This window comes from Barbatula barbatula (genome assembly GCF_947034865.1).
Source record: "Barbatula barbatula genome assembly, chromosome: 11".
Classification (NCBI taxonomy): Eukaryota; Metazoa; Chordata; class Actinopteri; order Cypriniformes; family Nemacheilidae; genus Barbatula; species Barbatula barbatula.
Window position 1 is genome coordinate 10,776,847 of NC_136774.1, and position 26,075 is coordinate 10,802,921.

A 26,075-nucleotide genomic window follows, 5' to 3' on the forward strand; every position below is an offset into this window, starting at 1 on the left:
AACTTCTCAGAGACATTTCAAAATGACTTTCGGGCACTGTAATAACTTTTTTGTAATCAAAATATAAAAACGAGTAAAGAAGAACACAGTTGAAATGGAATGGGTTATGTTGGATAGGCCACATGCTTTTAAGATATACATTTATGTGCATGCTATTGTTATTTGTTTGAACAATAAAGTATTGTTATTAATATTTATCAAATAACGGGTAACCTAATGCGCTTCTTTTGAGCTAAATGTATGTTGTTGTCTAGCGCCCTCTATCAGTTGCATAATGAATGTACACAAAAACTTTGCAACACAGAGAAATAAGCCATTTGCTAAAGCGCAATTTAGAATCACTGACCCTTTCTTCCCTACATCAATCGACACTGTCCAAACATACATTAAAACTTTGTTGCTGGGGAATATGAAATAAAGTACCCAGGCAGGATAGATCTTTTCAGAAACATTTTTTATTAATCTTGAGCAACACAATGATAGCAAAAAAAAAGAGAAAATGAAAAGAACAAAATCCAGGAGAAACTCCACAAACATAATATTAAAAGGATTAATTTAATAAAAGAAAAATAAATTGTACCTTGCATTGATGCTCCCAAATACAGTATAACACAAAATTATATACAAATGATAATAAATTATATTTATATATATATAACAAAAACATATGCTGCTACACTGCAACATATATAAATATATATATATATATATATGTATACACATGGGTGAGGTATATTAATAAAAACTGACAATTAAGCTTGCGTCTATCTTTATGACTTTAACGTCACTCTACAATCCCGCCCCTTTTACCGTAGATGATTATTATTGGAGGAAGAAGAAACCCGGAAGTATAGCGCAGTGTTGTCAAAGCAAGTTACGCACGTGTTGAAAAAATGGTTCGATTTAAATCAAGGTAACAAAAAGTGCGCACTATTTACATCTTTTGCCAACCAATTTTAACCTCTTATCATGTCGACTGTACAGGTATTTGCTCTGCGAGGTCTGTGTCCCTGAACGGAGCAGTCTTCAGTTGTTGGACGAGAGAGCCATTCACCAAACACTCAGAGCAACCGTGAACCGGGCACACGGAGACTACGGGTCAGCGCTTTTTAACATAGGTGTTAATGGTAAGCAGAAATGTTATGTTGTTTGTTTATGACGGTTTTATTTGCAGTTGTAAATGCAAGCTGTATTAAGTGACTTATTAAAAAATGTGCTGACTCTAATTTCTGTAGTGAAATACCTGAATGCCCACACTGGAGTGGTCTTAATACGCTGCAGGAAAGGGCACTTTAGACTCATCTGGTCTGCACTTCCTTTCATTACATGCCTTGAGAACAGAGGTCAGAAGGTGCAATGCTTCTTCAACTGCATACATGTTGGAGGTAAGAGAGGTCTGGGTTAACTACTCTAACATTGGCCCTTTCATATTGTGAATTCTGGTTTGAAGAGGGTTGAGTTCCTCAACCAGAGGCCTTGACTTAAAACTGTTTTGAAAAATAAAACAAAACCAGCATTAAAACAGATCAAATGTAGGGATTTTACATTCCCACCCCTTTTGGGACTTCACTCATCTAGGGAAAAATCTTGCACTTCAAAAAAATAAAGGGAACACCTGATCATCACAGCTCAACACCAAGTCAGTTAACCCCCAGGACTAAGTAAGCATAAGTGATTGTGAACCATTTTCACTTGTTTTGGTGCAAATAATTGTGATAGCAGGTACACTGGAGAGGCAACAACAAGGGTGGTCTGGGGAGGACCATTTTCAGAGGGTCTTACAGACCTTCACGTGCTATGAAGTATTGGGATGAAATACTGACTAACATTATGAGTTACTGTGGTAACTTTTAAAGTTGAATGAGCCAATATTTCCATTGTTTTACAGTGATTTTACTGTAATTCCTGCCCTGAATGTGTTTATAATATTGGCTTTTATTGACCATTGTCACATTATTTTGTTCTCGCAAGTTATGCAAAGTATGTAAGTGAAGAGATTTAACCTGGATATTTTGTTCATTGAGATCTAATGTAGTGTGATTTAGGTGTTCCCTTTATTTTTTTGAGCAGTGTAGATTCTGAGATTTGCCCACTAAGATTTTGCCTTTAAATATTGTTGTGGTCAATAGGGAACCTTGTAGTCAAAAAGGCTGAGATCAAGTACATACCATTAAAGTTTCTAGTATACGAGTACAAATTTATTTTATCAGACATTTTCTTTCGTTAGATATTAGGGTGGTTGGAACACGGCAGATTTTACAAATCATAAATCATGTTATTTTATATCGGTGTCATTCTCTGCTTTCAACCACAGGGACAATTAGGACATGTCAGAAGTTTCTCGCACAGTACAATAGACAGCAACTACACAGAATGCTGCTAGACTGCAAAACAGATGGTAAGTTTTGTTATCATGCCTTGTACAGCCCGTAATATGGGAAGTACTATGAAATAATATTATATAATGAATTGAACCCCTATCTGGAATGCAACACAACTCTAGAAATGGTAACAAGATTAAAAAAAAGTTGCTACTCATGTGCCAGATGGTACTTTGATGGTTTGATATTTTTCACTGGTAGTTGGTATGACTATACTCTCTCTTCCCTTACAGCTGAAAAACAACAGGTCAGAAGAGCAATCCTAAATTGTTCACTGGGTAATGTCAAAGGGGAGGAGGCAGATGACGAAGAAGGCAGCGACGACGATGATGAATAAACCTAAAACCACCAATAAGAAGTCAAAAATGTTTCTGCAAATATGAAGCAATTGTCTGACCATGATTGGAAAAAATCTTTTATATGTTATAAATATGAACAGTACATAAATTGTCGACAGATATTTTTGTTAGTTTAAGTTGTGTGATATTCATATTAGTTCATTGATGCATGTTTCATTTATACTGTTATTTGTAAATCATTTACTTATTACAGAGATATTTCTACTCATATGTGCTGCATAGATCCTGTGTATTATGTGTTTTAAAACTAATGTAATGATGGAAAACAATCAGTTACTATAGTCAACTAAATAACGCATCGTTGTTCTTAAAAGTCAATGAAGTAACTTCATTTAAAGTTTGCTTTCCCCAAATAAAATATGAATTACATCACTTTCACGGTTCACTTCATCGCACCAATCAGAGGCCGTACGTCCGCGCATGCGCACTTCGTAAACCCTACGAGCCTTATAAACCTCATCCGGGTATTTGCGCTTCCCGACTGGCGACCCGTCGCCATAAGTGAGACTTTGTTTTGCAAAGGACGATTTGGGTTAAAACCCACCGATCCACCCGCTTTCCCTTTTCGGAGAGCGGTCAACGCCTCGTGGGGCGAGACGTTTCCCACTCCGGAGAGAAACGACACTTTTCAAGGGGCGAGGCCCCGTTTATTGGGCGCTTGTTTTTTGTGTTATCGAACAGCGTTTTACAGAGACATTTGCATTGTGTCTCTCAGTTTTTCTCGGTTTGTCTGTGGTCAAGATGTCGCCGTAATGGGGTCTCCGCGTTTGACAGAAATGAATAAGGGCCTTCGTCGCCTGACCCGCGTTTGCACCAGTCCGTTTTTTCCCCCTTTAGTTCCGTTTAATGCCAGTGAGCTCGGCGGCTCTCTCACCGGAGTTCGGCCTCAACATGGAGAAAAACCCAAACGCCAACAACAGCAGCAGCAGCAACACGAAGATCCCGCCCCGTTCAGGCTCAACAGGCCCGACTCCTACCGACTCTAAAACCAAAACAGGTAACGAAAACGACGAGCCTTGTATAGACGTGAACACACGTACGTTATAGCGTGAAATAAAAGAGCAAAACGTTGATTTGGCCAAGATGACGTAGCAAGTGGTAGTTTGATCAGTGTATTGTTTACATTACCAGTAATGTTCAATCGTACGACACGACACGAATATACGACTTAATGTCACTTTACACCATATAGGCCCGTTCCACGTGGTGTTTCTGCTCTTCCAAACAAATACTGACTTCTGTTAACATTGCCCTCAAACAAACCAAGTTCCGTGAACGTGTTGTATACGTTAGTTTATCCCCTTCATGTTTGGTAGATATGATCAGGATCTATTCTTGACAGCATTTTGTGTCAGTGGTGGAATGTGTTTTGATGTAGGCCCATGATCCTCTGCTGCTGGTTGATAGGCTCTGCACTACTCTTATCGTTTGCTTGGGTTGGTAATGTTTGATAACATTTGGCAAAGTTATGACAAACACCACAAAACGAAACCTTTTTGCAATGTTATTCAACAACTAAAGTCAAGCATGTGAATTTGTAGTTTTTATGTATAAAAGTGATTGTAATTTTGACATTTCTAAACTTGTTGTTGGATACGTTTCCTTTTGTTTATTTAGCACCTATGGACTCGTTTTATGCTGGCAAGTAAAAAATAACTTTTCCTTTAGATGGGAAAAATAATGGGGGCTCCAAACGCTACAGCCGTAAGCACGAGCCCTCTTTTCCCAAGGGTGAAGGCTTTACGGGCCCACGACGCTCCCAGCCGCATAAAAGCAAGAATTTTGACAAGAGACCCCCTCAGAGAGGTGGCGTTGGGGGTCGACAGTATGGACTCACTGGTGGTGGGAGAAGAGAAGAGGTGCGTTCTTTTGTTTACATTTAGCAGATGCTTTTATCCAAAGCGACTTACACAGAGTTCAGGGAGCAATAAGCGATATATCATACAAGAGCAATAAGTGCTAATACAAAGTTTCAACTAACGCTAGACCACTACCTGTGGAGAGAAGAGAGAGGGATTTTTTTATTTGTCTTTAACAGACTGATTCGTAGGAAAATATGTGATGCATTAAAAACCATTCAAAGTTCGCCCGAAAAAAGTTTTCGTAGACCTCAAAAGAAGATATTTTGAAGGATGTTGTTAGCTGGACCTCAGTAGAGACGTATCGTGTCCATACAATAGAAGTAAATGGGGGCCAGTGCTGTTCGGTTACCGGCTTTCATCAAAATATCTTCTTTTTGTTCTGCGGAAGATTTTTGTAAATGATGACAGAATTACATTTTTGGGTGAATTATCCCTTTAAGTGATGATAGTGCTGTTAAATGCTAAATCCCAATAAATCGCATCCAGAATAAAAAGTGAGTTTACATAATATATGTCTTTAAAAAAAAATATATTTATAAACCTGTGTATATATATATATATTTAGGAAGTATATATAATATATATAAATATTATTTTTATTATTGACGTATGTGTATGTTTTTATAATTATAAAATGAATATGCACAGTACAATAGACATATATTATGTCGACATAAACTTTTATTTTGGATGTGACAGCCCCATTAGGAAGCGATTAATTTGCTCTTCATGTTTCTTTATTCTATATTACAATTGTGGTGATCATATTAGTACCAGAAAGCAGTTGAAATATCTTTTAACCGAGAAACGAAAGGGCTTGTCATTTTTGACCGTGATAACCTTTGACCTTTTTTCTTTAGGTAGTAGAGAACCGCCGGGCAGAGTTTAGCCCGGCTCAATTTGCTGGACCGAAGAAAATGAGTCTGAATCACCTGCTCAACTTCACGTTCGAGCCACGAGGAGGCCATTTAGGCTCCGGAGGAGATGGCCATTCCTGCTGGGGTCGCCGCAACAAGTGGGGTCACAAACACAAGCCTTTTAACAAGGAGCTCTTCCTGCAGGCCAAGTGAGTACAGCAGAATGTCATTTTAATAGAAATGAAATAGAAATATAGAACTGGTTCTCTACTACAACACAGTATTTCAGTGCAAAGCAAGTCTGACACAGAGCTTAAAACTGATGCCCTGCTGTTGTCTTATTATAGCCTTATCTCCTACAAGTAATAGTTTCTCAAAGGAGAATTTTCCTTTTGTCCCCCAGTTGCCAGTTTGTGGTTATTGATGATCAGGACTATCAAGCCCACTTCACTGATCCAGACACTTTGGTGGACTGGGACTGTGTGCAGCAAGTGGTGAGGAATCGCATTCATTTATTTATTCTGTTTAAGAATGCACACCCATCTTTATGCTCTTATAATGATGCAACAACCAGTCGCCTATAACAATATTATCATTCCCCCCAGCGCATCAACAGTCATGAGGTGCCGTCATGTCCGATCTGCCTGTATCCCCCTGTGGCGGCCCACATGACGCGGTGTGGCCACATTTATTGTTGGCCGTGTATGCTGCACTACCTCTCTCTGAGTGAAAGGAGTTGGTCCAAGTGCCCCATTTGTTATGAGGCCGTGCAAAGCACTGACCTCAAGAGGTTTGCATCGAAATCACCTGTTTATTATTCATGTGTGTGTTTATGTCATGTAACACATGTTGGTCCTAATCTAATCTTGTAATCTTTCAGTGTGGTTGCCATGGAGACCCATCAGTACGTGACCGGTGATGTCATCACTATGCATCTGATGCGGAGAGAGAAAGGATCGCTGGTGGCTCTTCCTAGTACCCAGTGGATTAAAGTGGAGGAGCCGATTCGTTTTGGAGGTGAGACTTTCTATTTATGAGATTCTTGTTCATGGTAATAGTTTTTTTTTTCACGTTTGACTTATGCTTTTTTGGGAAGATCCCGAGCCCCTATCCACGATCTGAATTGTCATACAGGGATGTACATTACGTATTTTGCACATAGCACTGGTTCTACAGAGGTTTGAAGTGTTGTACATGTAACACAAGTATATTATCAACAAGTTATCATCTTTAAAAAATACAAATGCACGGATCATCACATAAATAGATGGTTAACAACGATGACATTAATGTTTGTCCACATAAAAATACTGTAGTTGCCTATTCTATAGTATTTACCTCTTGTTTTGAGGACAGACAAGATCACGATCCTCGCCATTCCATTGAAAAGTGGATTGAGGACGCCTTCAAGATCGAACCTCGATTTAAGATCGTCAGATCGCTCAACCCCTAGTTTGACTTTTGTTTTTCATCTGCTACAGATGTGCATTTGAGCTCATACTCGAAGCTGCTGTTGGCATCTAAGGGGCAGGTTTTGGGTTTGCTGGCTGAAGAGAGGGAGGCTCTCCAAACACAGCTCAGCCAGGAGAAAGACGACCCACAGGCCTGTTTCATACAGAGCGCATTACTATTGCTACAGGTAAGGCTTGCATTTGAACACAGTTACTGTTGGAAAGGCGTTTGGAAACAAACTGTTAGACAAAGCTTAAAGGGAACAGTCATTTTGTTACATAAACGTAATTCAAGAAAGATGTCAGATTTGATCAAATGTTACTTGTTGAAAATGCACTAGATTGAGTTTTGTTGCACTGCTTGTAGTTCATTATCCTTTGCAAAGAGACATGTATAGCTCATCATAATTTTATCATCATCTGAAGGAACGAGAGGAGGGACTTCTGAAGTCTCGCCGTAAGGACGATGTCTCTGCTGACATGGCAGATATGAGGAAACTGTCTCTCTGTGAGAACCCCTCTCCGGGGGTGACCTGTGTCAAGAACATCCAAAGCTGCAAGGTCAGTAGAGACGTCTTCCTCTTATTATTTTGAAAGAAATGCCATAATTATGATGGTCGTAATAATATTATTAATATCACAGTTTCATCGGACACGTGCGCCTGGACTGTAGTTAACTTCTGGTGTGTTTGGCAAGTGTCTAATAATATAAGAATTATTTTATCTTATCTAATTTATTTTATTGTAGAATAAGTAAATGAAATAAACTATTTGTTGAATGGGTCCTGTTGTTTTGTCACATTTAAACTAACCTTATGGTACATTGACATCTAGTGGTTTAGCTTGGTATCGCAATCTAAATTCAAAACATTGGAGAGGCAAGTTTAGCTAAGTAACAGTTCTTCTCGGTTTATTTGGCTTGTTATCAGAAATAATCTTCAGGCACTCTATTGAAGTTGAGGGCAGTCCACGAACGCGCTTATGCATAGTAACTTAGTTTGTCTCTTTGAAGTCTATAGAGTATATGAATACAGAATCTCTTCTCTGGTATTTAATAAATATTAGTGAGAATTGCTTGAATTCACATAATGTGTCCCACCACAGCCTGTGCTGCAGTATGCCTCGGCATTTGATGATGAGATACAGGAGGCTCACGAGGAGCAGGTAGAAGAAACGGCTCCTCAAAATGTTTCTGAGGGGGCTGAAGAGATGCCTGCAGGATCTGTTGAGGATAAACCTGTTGAAGAGACCTCTGAGAGCGGTCAGAATAAAGCAGGCCCATCACAGAACTCTAATCATGGCCCATATTACTACTTCTATCAAGGTGTGTTTGTAATGGATTACAGGTCTACTATTCAGCTTATTTTATACGCCGTAGCTCTGTTTAAGAAAGACCATATCCTGTTTATTGTAATAAATCTGTCTCTGTAGCTGAAGATGGTCAGCAGATGTTCCTGCATCCAGTGAATGTGCGCTGTCTGTTAAGGGATTATGGAAGTTTGGAGAACAGCCCTAAGTCTATCACCGCTACTGTAGTGGAGATTGATGGACAGACGGTCACTGAGGTTTGTGCACTTTTTAACACACACTAATGCAGTGCGAGTTATTTCAAATAAGCGGAGAGACTTGAAGAACGGTGTGCATTAAGAAATCCACGTCCTACATCTTTGAAAGTCCAAAACGCTGCTACATTCAATATGAAAGTAATTCCCACTGCCTCATAATGATAAATTGACGTCTAATAAAGCGATCTTATTGGCCTGTCCAAGAAACATAGTGTTGTTTACAACGTTATACTCTGCAATCCACAGCCACAGGCAGTCGGTTTGCGCACGCGATAGGTCGCGACGCAAACGTGTATTGTGCCCTGGAAAGTAAGCGCAGGAAGGGTACAGATAAGAGAAAGAGGCTTGTTTTTATTACAGCATTCATAATGTATGAAAATATGGCTATATTTATGAAAACAGCCTTTGCCTTTTTATTGATTTCACACAAAAGATTTCTTGAAAAAACATGTATAAAATCCAAATACTGTGTGCAACATTTGAGTGCATGATTTGATTTATGACCCATAAGTAAAAGCAACGAAAAACATTATAAAAGAAACCAAATGCCATAAATAACAGAAATAGGCCCACAGAATAACAGAAGAAATGAGGATATGGTCAAAACTGGCCCACACCTTATCTATACTTTTGGAATCTGGCCCTCAAAGAAAAGTAGTTGAAGACCCCTGCACTAATGCTAATATTTCTCTCTAAACCCACATAGAAACCTTGAGGTCATTCTGTGTCTATGGTGTTACCTGACAAAATTATTTTGGTTTTGATCATTCAAATCGTTTATTTTGATTCATTTTCCTGGAGAAATATTAGAGGTCAAGGATGATAGTGTGATACATTATTTTGTGGGGGTTTTGTCCTTTTCAACCATATATTTTGGCTCTAAATCTCAAGAGAAAATTCTGAACCAAATAAAAAATTGGTTGATTTTACGTTTACAATACTTTTTATTTTTTGTTTACTTTTATTTTAGAATGGCTTTAATTTAGTTTTTGTGAATTTTAAAGTTTTAGCAATTTTTGCATATGCTTTTGTCATTTTATAATTTATTTGTTTATTTTTTATGTTGCAACATAAGATTCATTTTTGTTTATAGTTTATAGATATTTCAGTTTATTCCAATTTTCAAAAAACATTTCCCAATATTTGTAAAATCGTTTCTGTTCATTGAAATCAAATACATTTTCCAAGTTTAAGTTTTAGTAAACTAACAATAAACTTTTGACCAGTTAGATCTGCATCTGACTTTATAGATCTGCATTATTTTATAGTATCCGTCTTCCATGCTTGACCGATGAATGGTTCGAGTGGGTCAAGTATGGCCGGTTACACTTACCATGTCGAAACTAACGGGCATGTAATTCATTTGTAGGATATACGTCGCAGGCACCGTTATCTTTCTCACCTGCCGCTCACGTGTGAGTTCAGCCTCTGTGAGCTCGACCTTCAGCCACCGATTGTCTCCAAAGAGACCCTGGACAGCTTCTCAGGTACACACATGCTTTATCTCTCCTTGTCTCGCCATTAACCCACAGAGATAAAAAAAGCAGCATGATATTGAATTTTTTTATAACTTTCTAATGTACTATCAATACGATAAATCTGGAAAAGAAAGCTTTATTTATTTATTTTTTTTTTGAAGATGATTTGGAGAAACGGAAGCGCCTGAGGCAGAAGAAGGCGAGGGATGAAAAAAGAAGGGAGAAGAGGATTGAGATGGAGGAGAACCGAAAACAGGGCAAATGTGAGCGATGACGTATATTGGATGTTTGACATTTTTTGGATGTATATGAATATACAATACATGTAAATACGAGCATCTTTTAATGGTGTGAATAAAGAGTAATGTGGATGGTTTTCTGTCTGTTAGATCCAGAGGTGCACATTGGACTTGAGAACTTCCAGCAGTTTCCTGCTTTTGGATCTCCTCCTCATTACAGCCCACGAGCGCAACCCCCAGAGTTCCTGTTGGGACCACCCTCTCCTCTGAGCAGCAGCCCTTCTTCAGGTAACATACACTCTTACATTTAGACTTTTTCATCTTTTGTGCCTATTAATAATGTTAATGTATTTATATTTTAGATGGAGTGATGTTTCCCAATCTGAGTGAACACAGTCCTTCTGTCAGTGTCGCTACTAGTGTAGAAGAGGATTATCACTGCATGTCCTTTGCTCAGGTAATTCTCTGTCTTGTCTGCCCACTAGTTGCGTGAAGGTACCCGAATTTGAGTGCTTTCATTTTATGACTTTTTTGTGGTGCAGATGCTGAAAGATGGGAAGGCTCGTGTGGATGCTGTGCCTAAGACCACCCAAAAGAAAGGTGAGTCTTACAGGATTCTCTTTACTCCTATACTTGTGTTTATTTATTTGTACTAATTTGACCTGATTTTTTTTCCTTAAGCTGGTGCAGACATGTTCCTGGCCCCTCCACCAGCAGACAGTGATGGAGAGAGTGACGGCTCTGATCGAGTCCCGGTACCCAATTTCCAGAGCTCTTTCAGTCAGGCCTTCGAGGCGGCTCTGTCTCAGCTGGATCATGGAAAGCAAACCCCAGCGCATGCTATTCCTATCAATGGTGAGTGTTTTTACACTACTGAATGTGTGACGCTGTAGCTTTTGTGAAGACTGGATATTATATATTTGGTATTTTTGTGATTTTACTTTTTTCTCTTCAGAGGAGAAAGGGGGGAAGAAAAAGAAGAAAAAGCAGAAGCTGCTGTTCAGCACCTCGATGGTTCACACAAAGTAAACAGCACTGAAGTTTATCATTCACATACATGCCTTTATCCTTCCCACAATCACCGGCTTACGTTTCACTTTATCCATTAATAGCAGCTTCTCTCCTTTCTTGTCATACCCAGAACTGCAGGAAGTTTAATTCAATAGCAGCAACATTATACTCACCAAATACTCAGTATTACCTGGGATAAACTGGGATGTTTATGCATTATTCTGGATCAGAGTTGTGTAACTTTTGTCTGCATCTCATTACATTTAACACTCTAGTTTCGGCCCAGATTCGATCAATGATAACTTAAGCGTGTTAGTTGGTTTGGGGTTTCAGTAATATTTTGGGGGTTTTGGGGTAGCAGTCAGCCAGCTGCAGACACATCTCAACCCCTCATCTGTGTGACTTCAGATAGTTTCACTTTCAACCAAAAATAAATGCTTTTTTACTGAAATATGTTTGTAGGTAAAAAATTGGCCATTTTCTTTAAAACTGCTTAAACTGCATAGTTCCCAATTTCCAGAATTACATTTTGTGTATTTTTGCTTTGTCACACACATCAGTACAGTACATGCATACCTACAAGTCTGTTTAATCCCATCACAGATTAACTCATAAGTACCTTCCGGAAAAGCTAAATACTTCGTTTGATTTTAAGCACTTGACTGTTGAACCTTCAACCTTTAGATTTTGCTTCAGTGCTCAGAATGTGTTCAGATATTAGAGACGAGACAGAGAGGTGCTGCTGACTCCGCTGCTTGTTTTGTGTTAAAAAGAGAAAGTAAAGACAAAAATGCTATGGGAAATTATTTGAGGGTTTTATTGATTGTTTTTTCTTGGCATCTGAAGAAACGTGTAATTTCCGAATGAATAAAGGAACATTATGCACTGATTTCAACTTTGCGTCTTTTCATTATTAAGTCTTTGTATAGTGCTGCAGTGCAGCTTTATAGTAAATGCACATTGATACAGACAGTAGTGAAACAAAGACTATGTTAAAAAATGGGTTGGAATGTTCATATTCCTATTTATGAAAATGATAACAATTAGTTACTTGATCAAACCATTATATTAAGTCTTATGACAAATGTTACATTAATATAGTACTTTAATAGCAAAAAATGTTTTAAAACATTGTTTTTATATGAACTATTATAAGGTTTTATTTCAAATGAGCAAACTTTATTTGCCCCAAAATGAAATTTAACAAGCAAATACTTTCAACTATGGAAGTTGAGCTTCGTGCTCATGTTGTGCATTGTGGAGCTACCAGAGCTCCACAATCTAATCTATTATTAAGATTCTTACCGCAGTCCTTTTTCTCATTCTGGTAATTGTATGTACAGAAAAACATTTGCTGACATGCTGATTTGGAATATAGTTTTGATTTTAAATTTATAAATATTTTAAATTAGCTTTTTCAGATTTCATTTTTGTTCATTTTAAAGTTACCAAAAAGTAAATGATTTTGTCATTTTAAAATCTATTTGTTTATTTTTATGTTGCTTTATAAGATCAATTCATTTTTTTTTTGAGTTTGTTTATTTTCATAATTTTAGTGCTTTAAACTAACTTTGTTTATTTTTGAGGCCACACAAAAAAATTCATTTAGTTCAAGTTAACATTAAGGGTCAATATTTAATTTAATTGAACAAACATTTTCAAAATATTAGTTTTTAGAAAAACTAGAACAACCTTTGAAGAGCTATTTATAAGAAGGGATTAAATGACTTTGGGTGTCTTTAAAGGATGCAATAATGAGCATGTTCACAGGAAAGGCACAAATGTCTTTATTTACCTTACATCAATACACAGTGTGTCAAAATAACAGAACTGATGACGTTGATATAGAAAAATCATTGGACAGATACTGTTTTTAGAGATGTAGGTACTTTGTCGCCATGGCAAGGATAGGAGCACCTGTTGGCACGCCTGGGAAGGGGCCGCTGGATCCAGCAATGTCAATATGGGAATATGGCAGAGGTTTATCAGAGTCCACTCCATGCTGTGAGAAAGAGAGATAATCAAACAAGTTTAAATAACATAACATGTACATCCACAAAGCATCCTGAATGCATTTTTTATTTGTTACTATTTGTATGGTGTGCGTATTGCCCGTTCAATTTTGCATTTAAAGTCAAGCGTAAAGCACAGCAGACAGATTGCATAAAATCTAAAAAATATATTTCTTGGAGGGAGGAGTTCTACATGAGTTTGCATTCATCTACCTTATCCAGTCCAGAGGCCATGATGAGGAAGGCAGCAGGTGTCTGATGTCCACGTGGTGTTGCAGAAGAGGGCAAATTGTTTGACTGCAGGATTTCTTCATACTCAGACTTCCCTTTGTGAAACTTGTAGTCCTCCCGGCGAATTGTGGACACCTCAAACATGTCTCCAAGAACCTCTCCCGCTGTCACACACACACAGATTACTAAAACTGAAGCAGTGTTTTGGGAAGCAATGAAAAACCCCCAAAACATTACCTTTCTGCCACTGCCGAGCATTTTCAGACCGGTGAGCAGCACCATTATCCATAATAATCTACACAGAGAAGGGTGCCAAAGTAGAACTGATGTGAGATCAGGTATGTTTTCTACCTTAAGATACAGCACATACATCTTATCCTTTACACTTTATATGATGTGTTGAAAAACAAAAACGACATGGATTTAAGCGTTCTTTATGCAGATGTTTCATTGATCCATTTCATCAATTCAACAGATTTTTATTGATCCGTGCACCCCAGAAAAAGTGGTTGAACGCCACGATCTCATTCTTTTTGTATGTGCTACCCTAAGAAGAGATCCTGAAATGCGTTTATGTACTCACGGAGTAGTTCGGTCCCATAGCTCTGATAGCGTGTCCCGTCAGAGTGGCAATGGTGAAGAGATGAGGAGACACTTCTCTCACAGCCTAGATGCATTTCAAAGAGAATCTCAATTTCTTATAACAGAAACTTTTCATTCTTAAAACATTGATGCATATTTCACTATAGTAATAAGAGTTCATTTACTGGTGTAAATATATTTGTGTACCTGCTCTTTCATCTCACAAAGCAGGTCCACCATGACCATCCTTCCTTCAGCATCTGTGTTTCCAACACGGATTGTACGACCGGCACGGGACACGATCAACTCATCTGCTACATAACAATCTGCCAAAAGTAATGAAAAACTTAGCCAGAGCGGATGCTTTTATCCGAAGCAATTCTTCACACTAAAGCTCAAGTTGCTTACCAGACCCGACACTGTTCCGCACCATGGCCATCGCACCCACAACCTTCAGGTGTTTTGGCTTCAGTTTGGCTAAGATCTACAAAACGTGCATGAAACAAAACCAATGATTGATCAGCAATGTGAGCAGTCAACTGATAGAGTATAGAGCAGTACCTGAAAGAAGCCAGCAACAGCAGCAGAGCCACATTTATCTCTGTGCATCCCAGCCATGATGCCACCAGCTTTGATGTCTGCTCCACCGGTGTCATACGTAATGCCCTGCAACAGTTAACACACCATAGGTCTCACTCGCAAATCCAGCTTTCCGCTCTATGCCATGCGTATAGAGATCTTAATCTCACCTTGCCAACAACCATAAGAGTCTGTTGAATGGGTCCTTCACCACAGTACAGCAGTTTGATGACTCTGGCCTGATGACGTGGCACAGCTGAGGCAGAGAGATTGAACGTTGATGTACGACATAATAGTAATGTAACATTTGGATTATTTATGTTCATGCCGCTTTATATAAGGGAAACTAAACAAAATAGCAGAATGTTATTAACTCTTTCCCCGCAGTTTACAAGTTTCCCATCATTTATGACACGACTGAGTTTTTCCGGCGGCCCGTGATGTCATAGTTGTACAATAGGGGATGCTGTTATATATCTTTATATAGTTCAGCATTTATAGACCAAAAACAAGCGTATGCTCTATGTTTGGATAATCGTTTTAAATCAAACATATTTTTGGTTCAGAATGTTGCATTTTTTAAGAAACCTACACAGATTTTGGCTAAACAAATGTAGAATAATGTTTTTGGTTTGTTTAAAAACAGAAGTGTTGTATTCTCATACATTTTTGTGACTGACTTTATTGCACACGCAGTTGTAGGAGTTTTCTCTTAAAACTTTAAGGGAGCAGAGTATTTAAATGAATAAACCCGATTTGTGCTCGTCATTGTAATGGTTTTTGCAGTAAAAAAGCATGTCTTCAATCTGGCCCTGAATATATTGTCTTTATATATTCATAGAAGAAAATATATTTGGGGGAATGAAAATGTTGTGAATATTGCTTGCGGTAGATGGAAATTCTATTAAAAAACACTGGCATGTCCTTAAGTTGTTCCAATTGCTTGCATTGTTTACCTCATTTGTAAGTCGCTTTGGATAAAAGTGTCTGCTTAATGACTAAATGTAAAAGAAAATTTTGGTTCTTGGCATTGCTCGAGGGGCTTAGTCCTAGGGCTGGGAATCGATTCCTAAATATAAGGTGTTGAGAATAAAGAGTCGATTCCATTAAAGGAATCCTATTTAAGAGCCTTCATAAGCACAAGCCCCCACCCCTTAGCTGATGTCATTGGTCAAATAATTCACATTAGTTTCTTGTCTAAAACAGTACAGACTTCAGGAAAAACTGATGGATGAAGTCTAAGCTGTGGAATGACATCAAAGATTCTGCATCCATAAAAGCTTTGCACACACAATGCAGATATAAGTGCAGGTATGTCCGCTTTTCAGACGGACTGTGAGCGGAGCGTCTTCTCTTACTCTCTAGTGATGAGCTCAATATGTGCTTGAACATAATCTCATGTATATAAAGCACAACATATTTACTTGGATGTCTGTTTAAAGCTGGACAGAACTTTTTTCAACACCGCTTGCATTTAACAGTAATATTTATATGCAGAGTATTCAAACATATTGGATGTGTCAACTCCATCTACATTCCTCAAGTATTTTTGTGTACACTGCAGAATAACTTGACCTGTGCTTTATTTTGGACAACAGTTAGTAAATTAGATTATTAACGATATTATTATTGCAGGACAAGATCATCATATTTGGTTAAGGTTTTTGTTATAGAAACAATTAACAATAGTTCATTTTATTGTATAGAATATTTTTTTTAATCTGTAGTAAAACAGGGAATTAAACAGGAATCATAAAACAGCAGTTAGGAATCGATTATTTCGATTCCCAAACTAGGAATTGGAATCGACTCCAAATGAATTCAGAATCTAACAGCCCTACTTAGTCTTGCAGGGTCTGCTCTTGATTCTAATGTGTTGTAATATCAGCCTAAACACTTCTCTGTGATTAACTGTTACTCTTACTGTTAGCACATCGGTTGACCGCTGCCAAACAGGGATATTCTTTCTCCAGTGTGTTCAAATCACTCACGACAGTCACCTGAGAAAGAGATCAACACGAATACAGCCTTTAAATTCTTACTGAGGAAAGATCCGGTGAGATGAAGCTTCAGTTCAGAGACTCACCTTAACAGGACTGTCCTTAAAGATGGCTTGAACATACTCGGCTACACGAGGAGCTGCCATACGCTCAGGGTCAGAGCCGCCAATATCCCGATAAACATATCTATACAATGAACAAAGTTGCTTTTAAAGACAGAGGTCCATTTGAACTTAATCGCTCAAAATCATCCAGTACCTTCCGCTCTCCAGGGCATTGGCCAGCTCCACGATTTCTTTTCCCTGCTGCTGATTCTTCACCCAGATGCCCAGCGTAGAAACTTTATGAAGGGTTGACTTCAGTTCTCTTACCTCCAATGGCTGAGGAGACAAAATATAACGTTACACAAATGAAACATTAATAAAAGTGCACGATGAGACCAGTCAATTTGATGCTGACTCTGGGTGTCACAAACTAAAAAGAAACGCTACTCACCACATAGAGAGCTTGCAGGGCTCCCAGCACAGCCGTCAGGGTGTTTCTTGCATAACTGTTATGTGGAGGACACACCAGCAGAGGGCGCTGAACGCCAGCTTTCATAGCCCTAGGGCAAAAAAACAACACATTAAAGAAGTGAAACCGAGCTGCTCTTCAAAGAGGGGAAATGGGTTTTAAAAGCACAGCACATCCTGGGCAAAAAAGGAACACAGTGTTCTTTTTGAGGGTTGTAAAACTGATCAATACCAATGACAGCGTCTCGCCATATGCACGGTGTTTGTATAGACACCTTTTAATGCCATTACTGGCAGCATCGCTGAACCGCCTGACGTCATCATAATCCCGGTTCACTGGACCAGTGGAGGCAAATACCAATCTGTTTCCAGGGAGACCAGGAACCTTGACGACCACGACTTCTTCCCCCAAACCGCAGTCCACCTGAATGTTGAAGTGTGATAATAGAAAGCGATAAATCAATACACATAAGAATCAAGGTTGTTTACGTGTGTTTGTGGATGTGAACTCACTGCACTGTAGTCCTGCAAGGGCGCTTTTAAACACTCGAGCTCATTAGGGAGCTGGTCAAAAGTATGGCCTATCACGATAATGCCATCAAAACTGAAAAAGAGGAAGAATTTAAATCAGTCAATAAATCTAACAGCAACGTAATACACTTTTCACATTTAGACAAGAACGACAATCAAAGATTTTATATATGAATATACAAATCTAACTTATACAAATGCTATCCTCAAGATCCACTTCTTAAAGAGATAGTTCACCCAAAAATGAAAGATCTGTCACCATTTACTCACCGCCAGATTGTTTCAAACCTCTATACATTTATTTGGAGAAACATCAGTAGCCATACAGATCTCATCCCCCATTGACTCCCATAGAGACCCCCACAATTTTTTTCCATTAAAATCATTACAAAATTCCTTTTGAAGTGTGTTTTGGGTATTATTCAAACAGGACGTACTGTTGTTCTATTGGTTCCAAGCTGCCAGATTACATCACACCAATAGAATCCAAATACCAGTGTAGACCTACACTATTATAGTTTCCACTATAACCCTTCTATTGTGTTAGGGAATTATTAAAATAGTACATAGGTTACATAGGCTGATTAATTTGTTTTTAAGTATTTGGGATTTTAAAAACAAGTGTGTTGAATGATTCATTTCATCCAAGTGTAATAAACAAAACCGTTAGATACAAACTACATTGAAACACAGAGTGTGACACATGCTGTGTGTGCACGTCAAGTTTAAACGGCTCTTCCACGAGGCGCAGGAGACGCGCAACGCGGGGCAGAGATGCACGAGTGTAACACATGCTGTGTGTGCGGTCTGATGAATGCCACTCAAAGAGGAACAGATGCGTTTCATATTTTTCACATGGCGTCCACATCGCTTTCCATTAAGCATTTAGCCCTCTCACATTTTTCCAAATATCTTCCTTTGTGTTCAGCAGAACAAAGAAATGTATACAGGTTTGTAACCACTCAAGGGACAGTAACTGATGACAGAATTTACATTTATGGGTGAACTATCACTTTAAGGGTCAGTATAGTCTTAACGTCTATACTGTGACTGTCTGGGATGCCAAAAGCATTTTTTTTAGATCACCAATGTAAAGACACATTAAAAGGCCTGGTTTCACAGACAACCTGAGTTTAATTCGTATATTTCAGTTGCACATATATTTTTAAGATGTGTCAATGTATTTTTGGTTAAAACAGCTCCAACATTCATTTTAGTGGGGGACCAGACTTCAGACCTGTCTGTGAAACCTGGCCTTAATGACACACACTAAAACTTTAAAAGAATCTTATACAAGTTCATAGAAAAACAATACAAACCACCAACCGCCCGAGAGCAAATGTGGCAAAAAGGTAAATTTGGCACCTTGTGTTCTCTTAAGACAATAAACTGTACACATCAGTGCAGTTAAAGGTCAGATAACACTGTGTAAAGTCCACATTTCAGGGAGAGAGACTTGCTCTTCTAAGTTTGCACATTGACGGTTTAGTTTTGTAAAATAAGGCTGTTGCTCAGTATAAGCCTGGCAGAAGTAAGGGTGGCAAGTCTAAATGGGTAAAGTTTTTTAGGGACAGGGTCTTAGATTTACTCACTTCTGATCCTTGCAGTCAGTGGTCGACTCGATGGGCTGGATACTGGATGAAAGAAACAAAGGGAGAGAATTATGCATTTTTCTACATATTCTTACAACATGTGCCTTATTTGCCTGTATGCAATCTGCATCTGAAACCGGTTCTGTTTTGTATTTTTGGCATTTTCAAAAATGAACAACATTTAATGAAAAGTTATACAAAAATGCTTCATACAGAAAATAACTCACAATGTATATTGTGCTTGTTTTTATAAGTGATGTAGAAATAGTTCACGACCTTAAATCGCGTTTACATTGCACACAGCCTTCCAGACTTGATTCGGTCAGCAATGGACGTGGCCTTTTCATTTAAATTAATCCATTTGCGCAAAATAAACCACATATCGCGCTGTTTGTAACAAGCCCAATACAATCATCAAAATGCGCAGCTTTTCAACAATATCGATACGATAAAAACAATATAACAAGTAAACCACTGCGCGTTACCTTCCAGACATCCTCACTCGCGCGCTTCCCCTGCAGAGAACCACACTGTCAGCTGACGGGTTTCAAAAGACTAACTCGGTCACATGACCTTTCTTTTATCACGTGCCGTTGTAGTTTTTAAACACAGTCGCGCAATAAAACATGTAGGAATTTTGCGACTATCGGATGAGTTTACGTCGTTACGTTAATCGCTAACGTACATCTGAGAATTGCCTTTTTGAAAGATGAATACGTAAAATGATGTGCACGAGCACGGCTTCGACTCCGTCGCGCAAGCGAAACCGGAAGTGATGTACGCGGATAAAAGTCCAAAGATCGTGTCGTTTCAGGTGTATTATATCGGCATCGTTGCAGTGAGTGCCAGTTTCTATTTCAGACAGATACTGTTTGTAATTAAAAGTTTTTTTTTTTATCGAAATCATTGTGTTTTTGCACCGATAACAGGTAGGGTTGCGATTTCTTATCTGCATTGCCTTGCAAGCACGATATCGTCATTTCAAGCGATAAGGTTTTCTTAAGCAACCGTGATTTACTGCTGACACATTGAAAAAAAAGATAAAAACTGCCGATGCACTTTGACACGTTCATTCCCTTCCGATCCTCTTTTCTGCTTCACTGTTGGTCTTCTGAACTCTTTCTCTGCTTACGTCCGTCCGCCTCTTTCTCCTTTTCTCACTGTCTCTTAATAGATGAGATCGCCGTGTGGCTCACTGCTCAGTTTGAGGAGATTCAATGCTGTGTTCTCTGCAGGGACAGTAAGAAGAGCCACAAGCTCAGCCGCTATGAGACTGGTCCAGTTCTGCCATGTAGGAGACGAGGGGCGTGTCAGAGTCGGGGTGGAGCGACCTGAGGGTCAGGGGGTCATTGACCTGAAAGCTTTTGACCCCTCCGTACCTTCCACTATGAGAGAGTTCTTAGAGATGGGGCAAAGTGGAATGGACTGCGCTGGGAGGTATGAGAATGAAGTGTGACACAAACCACCAAACCTCAGTCACATGATAAAAACATGTACAAATTGGCACAACTTGACGCATCTCAAAATGAACACTGGACAGTGTTACTTAGAATAACTCATTATTGAAATAGACACATCTTTGTATTTCTCTTAGGGCGTTGTCCAGCGGTCAGTGTGTCGTGCCACGGTCAGATATAAGGTTGCTTTCGCCAGTCACTGGCCCGGAGAAGGTGGTGTGTGTGGGCATGAACTACAGAGACCACTGTCTGGAGCAGAACGCCCCGATTCCTGAGGAGCCCATTATTTTCAGCAAGTTCCCCTCCACCATCACTGGTCCTTATGATGATATAATACTACCGGAGGAGAGTACGGTGAGATGTGAAACTTAATATAGTTTCATACGGAAAGATGGACTCGCATTAATCAAAAACTGACACCGGATACTATAGAAAAACAAACGTATATTTACTCGGCTGAGAGATTTCTTACACCCGTGTAAACATTTTTGCACATTTATATGACTCCAAAAAAGTGTAAAACATGTAAACTCTAACTATAGAAATATGATGGGTTGGATACCTTGGGCAAAGCATGAACTGATATTGTATAGCTTGTATTTAATAAAAGTTGCTCAAAATGAATACGTTCACAGGAAGTGGACTGGGAGGTGGAGCTGGCCTTCGTGATTGGACGAAAAGGAAAGCATATTAAGGTAAATGAAAAAATACACATACAACCATTAAAAAAGTTTTGTTGATTATTTTGAGTTGTGGGAAAAATATGGAGTAACACAAGTGTAACTATAGGAATTATGGTGCGACTGAAAGTGTTTCTTTCTAGAAAATTTTAATAATTAAAGAAATTAATGTGTTAAGTTTGATCCTCACCCTGGAAAGATTTTTGATTGTCATCTTGTTTATTTCTATACTATTATCTTTACTTTGTGTCTCATTATGTTGTATATTATTGACCATGAATTTCTAATAAAAAAATGCATAAAATAAATGCATATAGGCTTTGTTATGCATAAATAATTTTTTAGTTTTTTTTGGCAATTTCTAATGAATTAAATAAACAATATAACATGAGCATATGTTTTAAAACGACAATGAAATGTTACTATTCATTCATTTGAAAGTTAGAAAATAATATTTTATAACTCCATTGGCATCATCACAAGTCCACTAATGTCTTTTCTCTCAGGAAGAAGACGCCCTGTCCTATGTTGCAGGTTTTACAGTAGCTAATGATGTCAGTGCTCGGGATTGGCAAATGAAACGGAACGGGAAGCAATGGCTGCTGGGTAAAACATTCGACACATTTTGTCCCCTCGGGCCAGCGATCGTCACCACTGCAGCGCTGAAAGGTATGTTAACAGTGGATCACACTCAAGAAACAAGTGTGTTTGAAGGTGGTGTTTGGAAAATAGGGATGATTGTGGCTCTTGTTCATACAGATGTTCATAATCTGGGTATCCGCTGTCTGGTAAATGGAGCTGTAGTTCAGGACAGTAACACCAGTCAAATGATCTTTCAGACACAGAAGCTGGTGGCGTGGCTCTCACGGTAAGCAAACCCACCGGGGTAAGCAGAATGTCTGGTTATTGGTAAATAAATGTAAATATTTCTTAAACACCTACACATATACATATTTAAGTACATTTCTTTTAGCTGTATAATCAAATGTATGATGAATAATTTGTAAAGAATTCATTCAGACCATCATTACGATACTTAAATCTTGAAGGTTACTTTCATTTAGTTTCTGCTGTCTTTCGGGCAGGTTTGTGACTCTCTGTCCAGGTGACGTGTTTTTGAGCGGAACACCTCCAGGTGTGGGGGTCTTTAGAAATCCACCTGTGTATTTAAAGGTGAGCTCTTCTATGGGAAAATGGGATGTATATTTCAACACAGCTGGGTTAACGTCGTAACGTACAATCACTGCACCTGGCAATCTGTTGACGCCTTTTACAGTCGGGCCAGATTGATGAAAACACAATGAGAGGAGATCTAATCTAGATTCGCAAATGACGTGACCCCCTGCTATGGCTGTGTGTTGTCGTAATTTCAGTATTTACACTGGATACAGAAAGGAAGGTTTTTGATGGTCAGTTGAGTGACATGATTGCAAACTGATTTTTTGAGTGAAACACAGGGACATGAGGCAAACCAAACAGAACCATACAGAGGTTAGTCATCTCTACTTCAACCGTACTATTTATAGCCTCGGAGCTCAATCCAGCTGCTGTTTGTAGATTTGATCATTTTTTATCAAAGTAAAAAAAAAGATCTGCAACAGTATCTTGCCCCATATTCTTGCTATAGTCATTTTATATGATGTAGTTAAGCTATAAATAAACCGGGTTACAGGTTCTGCAGCAGCTAACCCTCATTTTCAAAGCCGTCCTTGAGAAGGTTTTTTATATAAATTTCAGAGTAGAGGACATATAATAAAAAAAGTCATACATTTTTTTATAAAAGCGTCATGCAATAATAATGTTCATGAAAAGTCTCACATTTTTAATGCTCCAGTACCAGTGAGAGATATCTGCTTTACAACATATTAAAGTGCCAGTTCACCAAAAAATAATTCTGTCATAATTTACTCACCCTCGAGTGTAAATGTATTTCTTCCGATGAAGACAGAGAAAGATATTTGGAAGAAAGCTTGTCACAGTTCTTGGCCATCACTGACTACCATAGTAGGAAAAATGACAATGCTTTTCTTAATTCTTCAAAATATTATCTTTTGTGGTCAACAGAACAAATACATTTTCCTACAATGGTAGTAAATGGGGACCAAGAACGGCTTGGTTACAAGCATTCTTCCAAATATATTTCTCTGTGTTCATCAGAACAAAGTCATTTATTCAGATTTGGAACAACTTGAGTAAATGATGATACTGTGAACAGTTCCTTTTAAAAGTTTTTTTTTCATATTAACATCTGTGTGGCAGTAGGAGTACCACACGTCATTTACACCAAACATTAGCTTGTTAACTTGACTTTGACATTAATCTTGTGTGATTATAAATTCAATTTACACAACAGGCAGGTGTTAGATCCTTATGAAAACTGTTTCGTTTTAAGACACCGTTAAATGTGTTTGTTCCACTGAGGTTTGCAAGCAAACGTGTCCCACCGGGTATAGTCACTCACTATCATTTTCATTGTGTGAGAAGCTTACATATCGTCACTGTCCTTCCAAAACCAATTTTTTAGGAAATGGGAAAAAAACACTGATAAGACGTCATTTAAAACCAACAAAATCGACAAGCACTTATTTACACTATTAACTGGTTCTATATTCGCAAAACCAAGAGACGAACATAAAATGATTCGTGGCGAAAAATTTAAATCACGAAATATGGACAAACAAGGTTTCAGAAGGATAGCAACGATTTGTTCTTAACAAAATGATCTAAATATATTTAAGTCAGTGTACTGTACTAAATATTCTGTTACTATTATGATCTGTTACAGAGGGGCGATGTTGTGGAGTGTCAGATTGATGAGATCGGCTCTATAAAGAACAAAGTGGTGTAACTGGAAGATCTCAAAGTTCCATCAACCGTGCCTTAATATGTGTTATCAGTTTAATAGGCGATCTGTAAAAAAAGTAGCTCTTATCAACTACTGCAACAGGATGTGAAACATTTTTTAAATGAACTGTTTTACATCTATGATCCATCTGTGTGTTATACCTGTTGACTGAAAAGTACATTATACTGTCTCTTATTTGTCTAATGTGTTCACCAATTGGCCTCAAATTCACCCAAAAATGAAAATTCTGTGATCATTTACACACCTTTGAGTTGTTCCAAATCTACATAAATGTATTTGTTCTGATGAACACAGAGAAAGATATTTGTAGAAATTCTTATAACCAAACCATTCTTGGACCCTATTGACTACCAAAGTAGAAAAACTTAACATTTTTTGTTCTGTCGAACACAAAATGAAACATGTAATAGTTCTTGGGCACGCTTGACTACCCTGGTAGTCGATGGGGTCCAAGAACTGTTTGGCTCCAAGCATTCGTCCAAATTTGTTTCTCTGTGTTCAACCAAACAAAGAAATGTATACAGATTGGAAACAACCAGAGCGCGAGTAATTCATGACAGAATTTTCATTTAGGGGTGAACTACCCCTTTAAAAACAGGATACAGAAGGCAATCATATTCTCCAGCAGATGGCATTATTTACCTACATTGTTTACATTAGCTTTACTCATTTCTCTGTGTATTTGAAATACGGTTGTTTCCCAGACTCAAAATTCAAGTCTTTCAAAATTCTTGTGATAAAAGATTACCTTTCACATATTTCCCATGTGCCTTAGCATGTTCACAAACATTGCAATGAAACTGCTTACTCACTGGTGTGAACCGATGCCCATCGCTTATTTTCAAGGGGAAAAGTGTTGAATATCAAGTGAGATCCCTGACTGCGGTAGATAGCGCTGTTATTTCCGCACCCATCCTGTCTCTTGTTAATCACCCCATTATTTTTCCATTCCTCTCTACCGTTCATCTCAAGGCACCTCTGCGTTCTCTGAGTTATTGATAGCCGCGTGTGTGGCGGGTCTATGGGTCGATTCTGTCTCCGGAGAGCTTGTTCAGCACTTCTGCGCTACAGCCCTCTGTTCATCTTTCTGTTCGACATAAACATGTCCGAGGGCCCTCGCTTATATGTTACCCTGTATCAAGATACTAGAAAACGATCTTTCAGTGTGTGAGTCCATTAGAACTTCTGTTGCATGAACGGACACTTATTGTATTATTGTGTCAAGAAACAGGCACAGAGCTGAATTATTCATTTCTAGTAAATACTTCTAATGTCTATGTTGAATGTTTATGGAGAATCATAAATCAAGCCATGACACACTACAACAGAGTCATTATGAGACACTTAGTTTAGTTTGACAAAAGAATCATTATAAGTGAACCAAAGACAATAAACAAGAATATTCTTTTGGCATAACACAACCGCTTTCATTTGACCGGCTCTTCATTAACACAACATTTTCAATCTATTATTCAAAGTCAAATAGTCTTAAACATTACTAAACCAAAGCTATGCCTTAAACAACAATTAACTTAAAGCAACATCACAAAACTCTCACACGCAGCAGAAACCATAGAAACAAATGGGATTTAAACAGAAGATGAAGCCTAGAAACGCCTCTGGCCGATCCCAGTCGAGACTGCCGTCTCTATTTATACAGGAATTGTGAGAAAAACTGCAAGAGCTTTTCTTTGTTCTCACACTGAGCGAACAGAGGACCGATGTCTAGATACACATCTTCTCGTGTGTCTTCAATCAACACCTGTAGAAAAGTCCTTGTTTATTACCGAGAGGGCAAATTAAGCGTCTTTTATTACAACACCTGCTACA

At 38.4% G+C, this 26,075-nt stretch overlaps 5 protein-coding genes across 17 annotated transcripts in view; 3 read left to right on the plus strand and 2 right to left on the minus strand.

The window, feature by feature from the left end:
• The first annotated feature begins 808 nt into the window (after positions 1-808).
• pop5 (POP5 homolog, ribonuclease P/MRP subunit) lies at positions 809-3,239 on the plus strand. Its single transcript, XM_079468218.1, has 5 exons — positions 809-913; positions 985-1,127; positions 1,236-1,385; positions 2,315-2,398; positions 2,615-3,239. Exons 1-5 carry the CDS (start codon positions 894-896, stop codon positions 2,716-2,718), a joined length of 501 nt encoding a protein of 166 aa, XP_079324344.1. The 5' UTR covers positions 809-893; the 3' UTR covers positions 2,719-3,239.
• rnf10 (ring finger protein 10) lies at positions 3,217-12,092 on the plus strand. The gene is made up of 17 exons (XM_079468202.1): positions 3,217-3,737; positions 4,409-4,599; positions 5,463-5,668; positions 5,863-5,953; positions 6,065-6,249; positions 6,340-6,476; positions 6,941-7,098; positions 7,337-7,471; positions 8,015-8,234; positions 8,342-8,475; positions 9,845-9,962; positions 10,115-10,216; positions 10,343-10,480; positions 10,555-10,649; positions 10,735-10,792; positions 10,874-11,047; positions 11,148-12,092. Exons 1-17 carry the CDS (start codon positions 3,587-3,589, stop codon positions 11,219-11,221), a joined length of 2,367 nt encoding a protein of 788 aa, XP_079324328.1. The 5' UTR covers positions 3,217-3,586; the 3' UTR covers positions 11,222-12,092.
• An 874-nt stretch (positions 12,093-12,966) lies between these two features.
• LOC306900874 (putative aminopeptidase W07G4.4) lies at positions 12,967-19,937 on the minus strand. Its single transcript, XM_079468212.1, has 16 exons — positions 19,728-19,937; positions 19,243-19,284; positions 17,633-17,723; positions 17,395-17,543; positions 17,103-17,211; positions 16,866-16,987; positions 16,694-16,793; positions 16,532-16,607; positions 14,778-14,863; positions 14,590-14,694; positions 14,437-14,512; positions 14,236-14,354; positions 14,030-14,113; positions 13,684-13,741; positions 13,429-13,610; positions 12,967-13,205 (listed from the first exon to the last, which is right to left on the minus strand). The coding sequence occupies exons 1-16, from the start codon at positions 19,736-19,738 to the stop codon at positions 13,077-13,079; spliced, it is 1,539 nt and encodes a 512-aa protein (XP_079324338.1). The 5' UTR covers positions 19,739-19,937; the 3' UTR covers positions 12,967-13,076.
• Positions 19,811-25,679, plus strand: fahd2a (fumarylacetoacetate hydrolase domain containing 2A; the record flags this gene model as incomplete). 5 transcript variants are annotated; one of them, XM_079468217.1, is made up of 8 exons in its annotated part: positions 19,811-20,080; positions 20,478-20,679; positions 20,837-21,053; positions 21,335-21,394; positions 21,886-22,048; positions 22,139-22,247; positions 22,465-22,552; positions 24,165-25,671. In XM_079468217.1, 7 exons carry the CDS (start codon positions 20,510-20,512, stop codon positions 24,225-24,227), a joined length of 870 nt encoding a protein of 289 aa, XP_079324343.1. In that variant the 3' UTR covers positions 24,228-25,671. The 5 variants fall into 5 exon arrangements, with proteins under 5 accessions (XP_079324343.1, XP_079324341.1, XP_079324340.1 ...); XM_079468215.1 differs by having other exon boundaries at positions 19,997-20,080; positions 20,417-20,679; positions 24,165-25,679; XM_079468214.1 differs by having other exon boundaries at positions 20,003-20,171.
• Positions 25,495-26,075, minus strand: part of gpat2 (glycerol-3-phosphate acyltransferase 2, mitochondrial) — a 41,577-nt gene continuing 40,996 nt past the window's right edge. For 7 of the 9 annotated variants that reach the window (XM_079468208.1, XM_079468209.1, XM_079468205.1 and 4 more), the window contains one exon: positions 25,577-26,007. In XM_079468208.1, the coding sequence (XP_079324334.1) occupies positions 25,894-26,007 (114 nt within the window). In that variant the 3' untranslated portion in view covers positions 25,577-25,893. Of the gene's footprint in view, positions 26,008-26,075 lie in introns of all 9 variants that reach the window. The other 2 variants (XM_079468203.1, XM_079468204.1) reach the window with 1 other exon arrangement.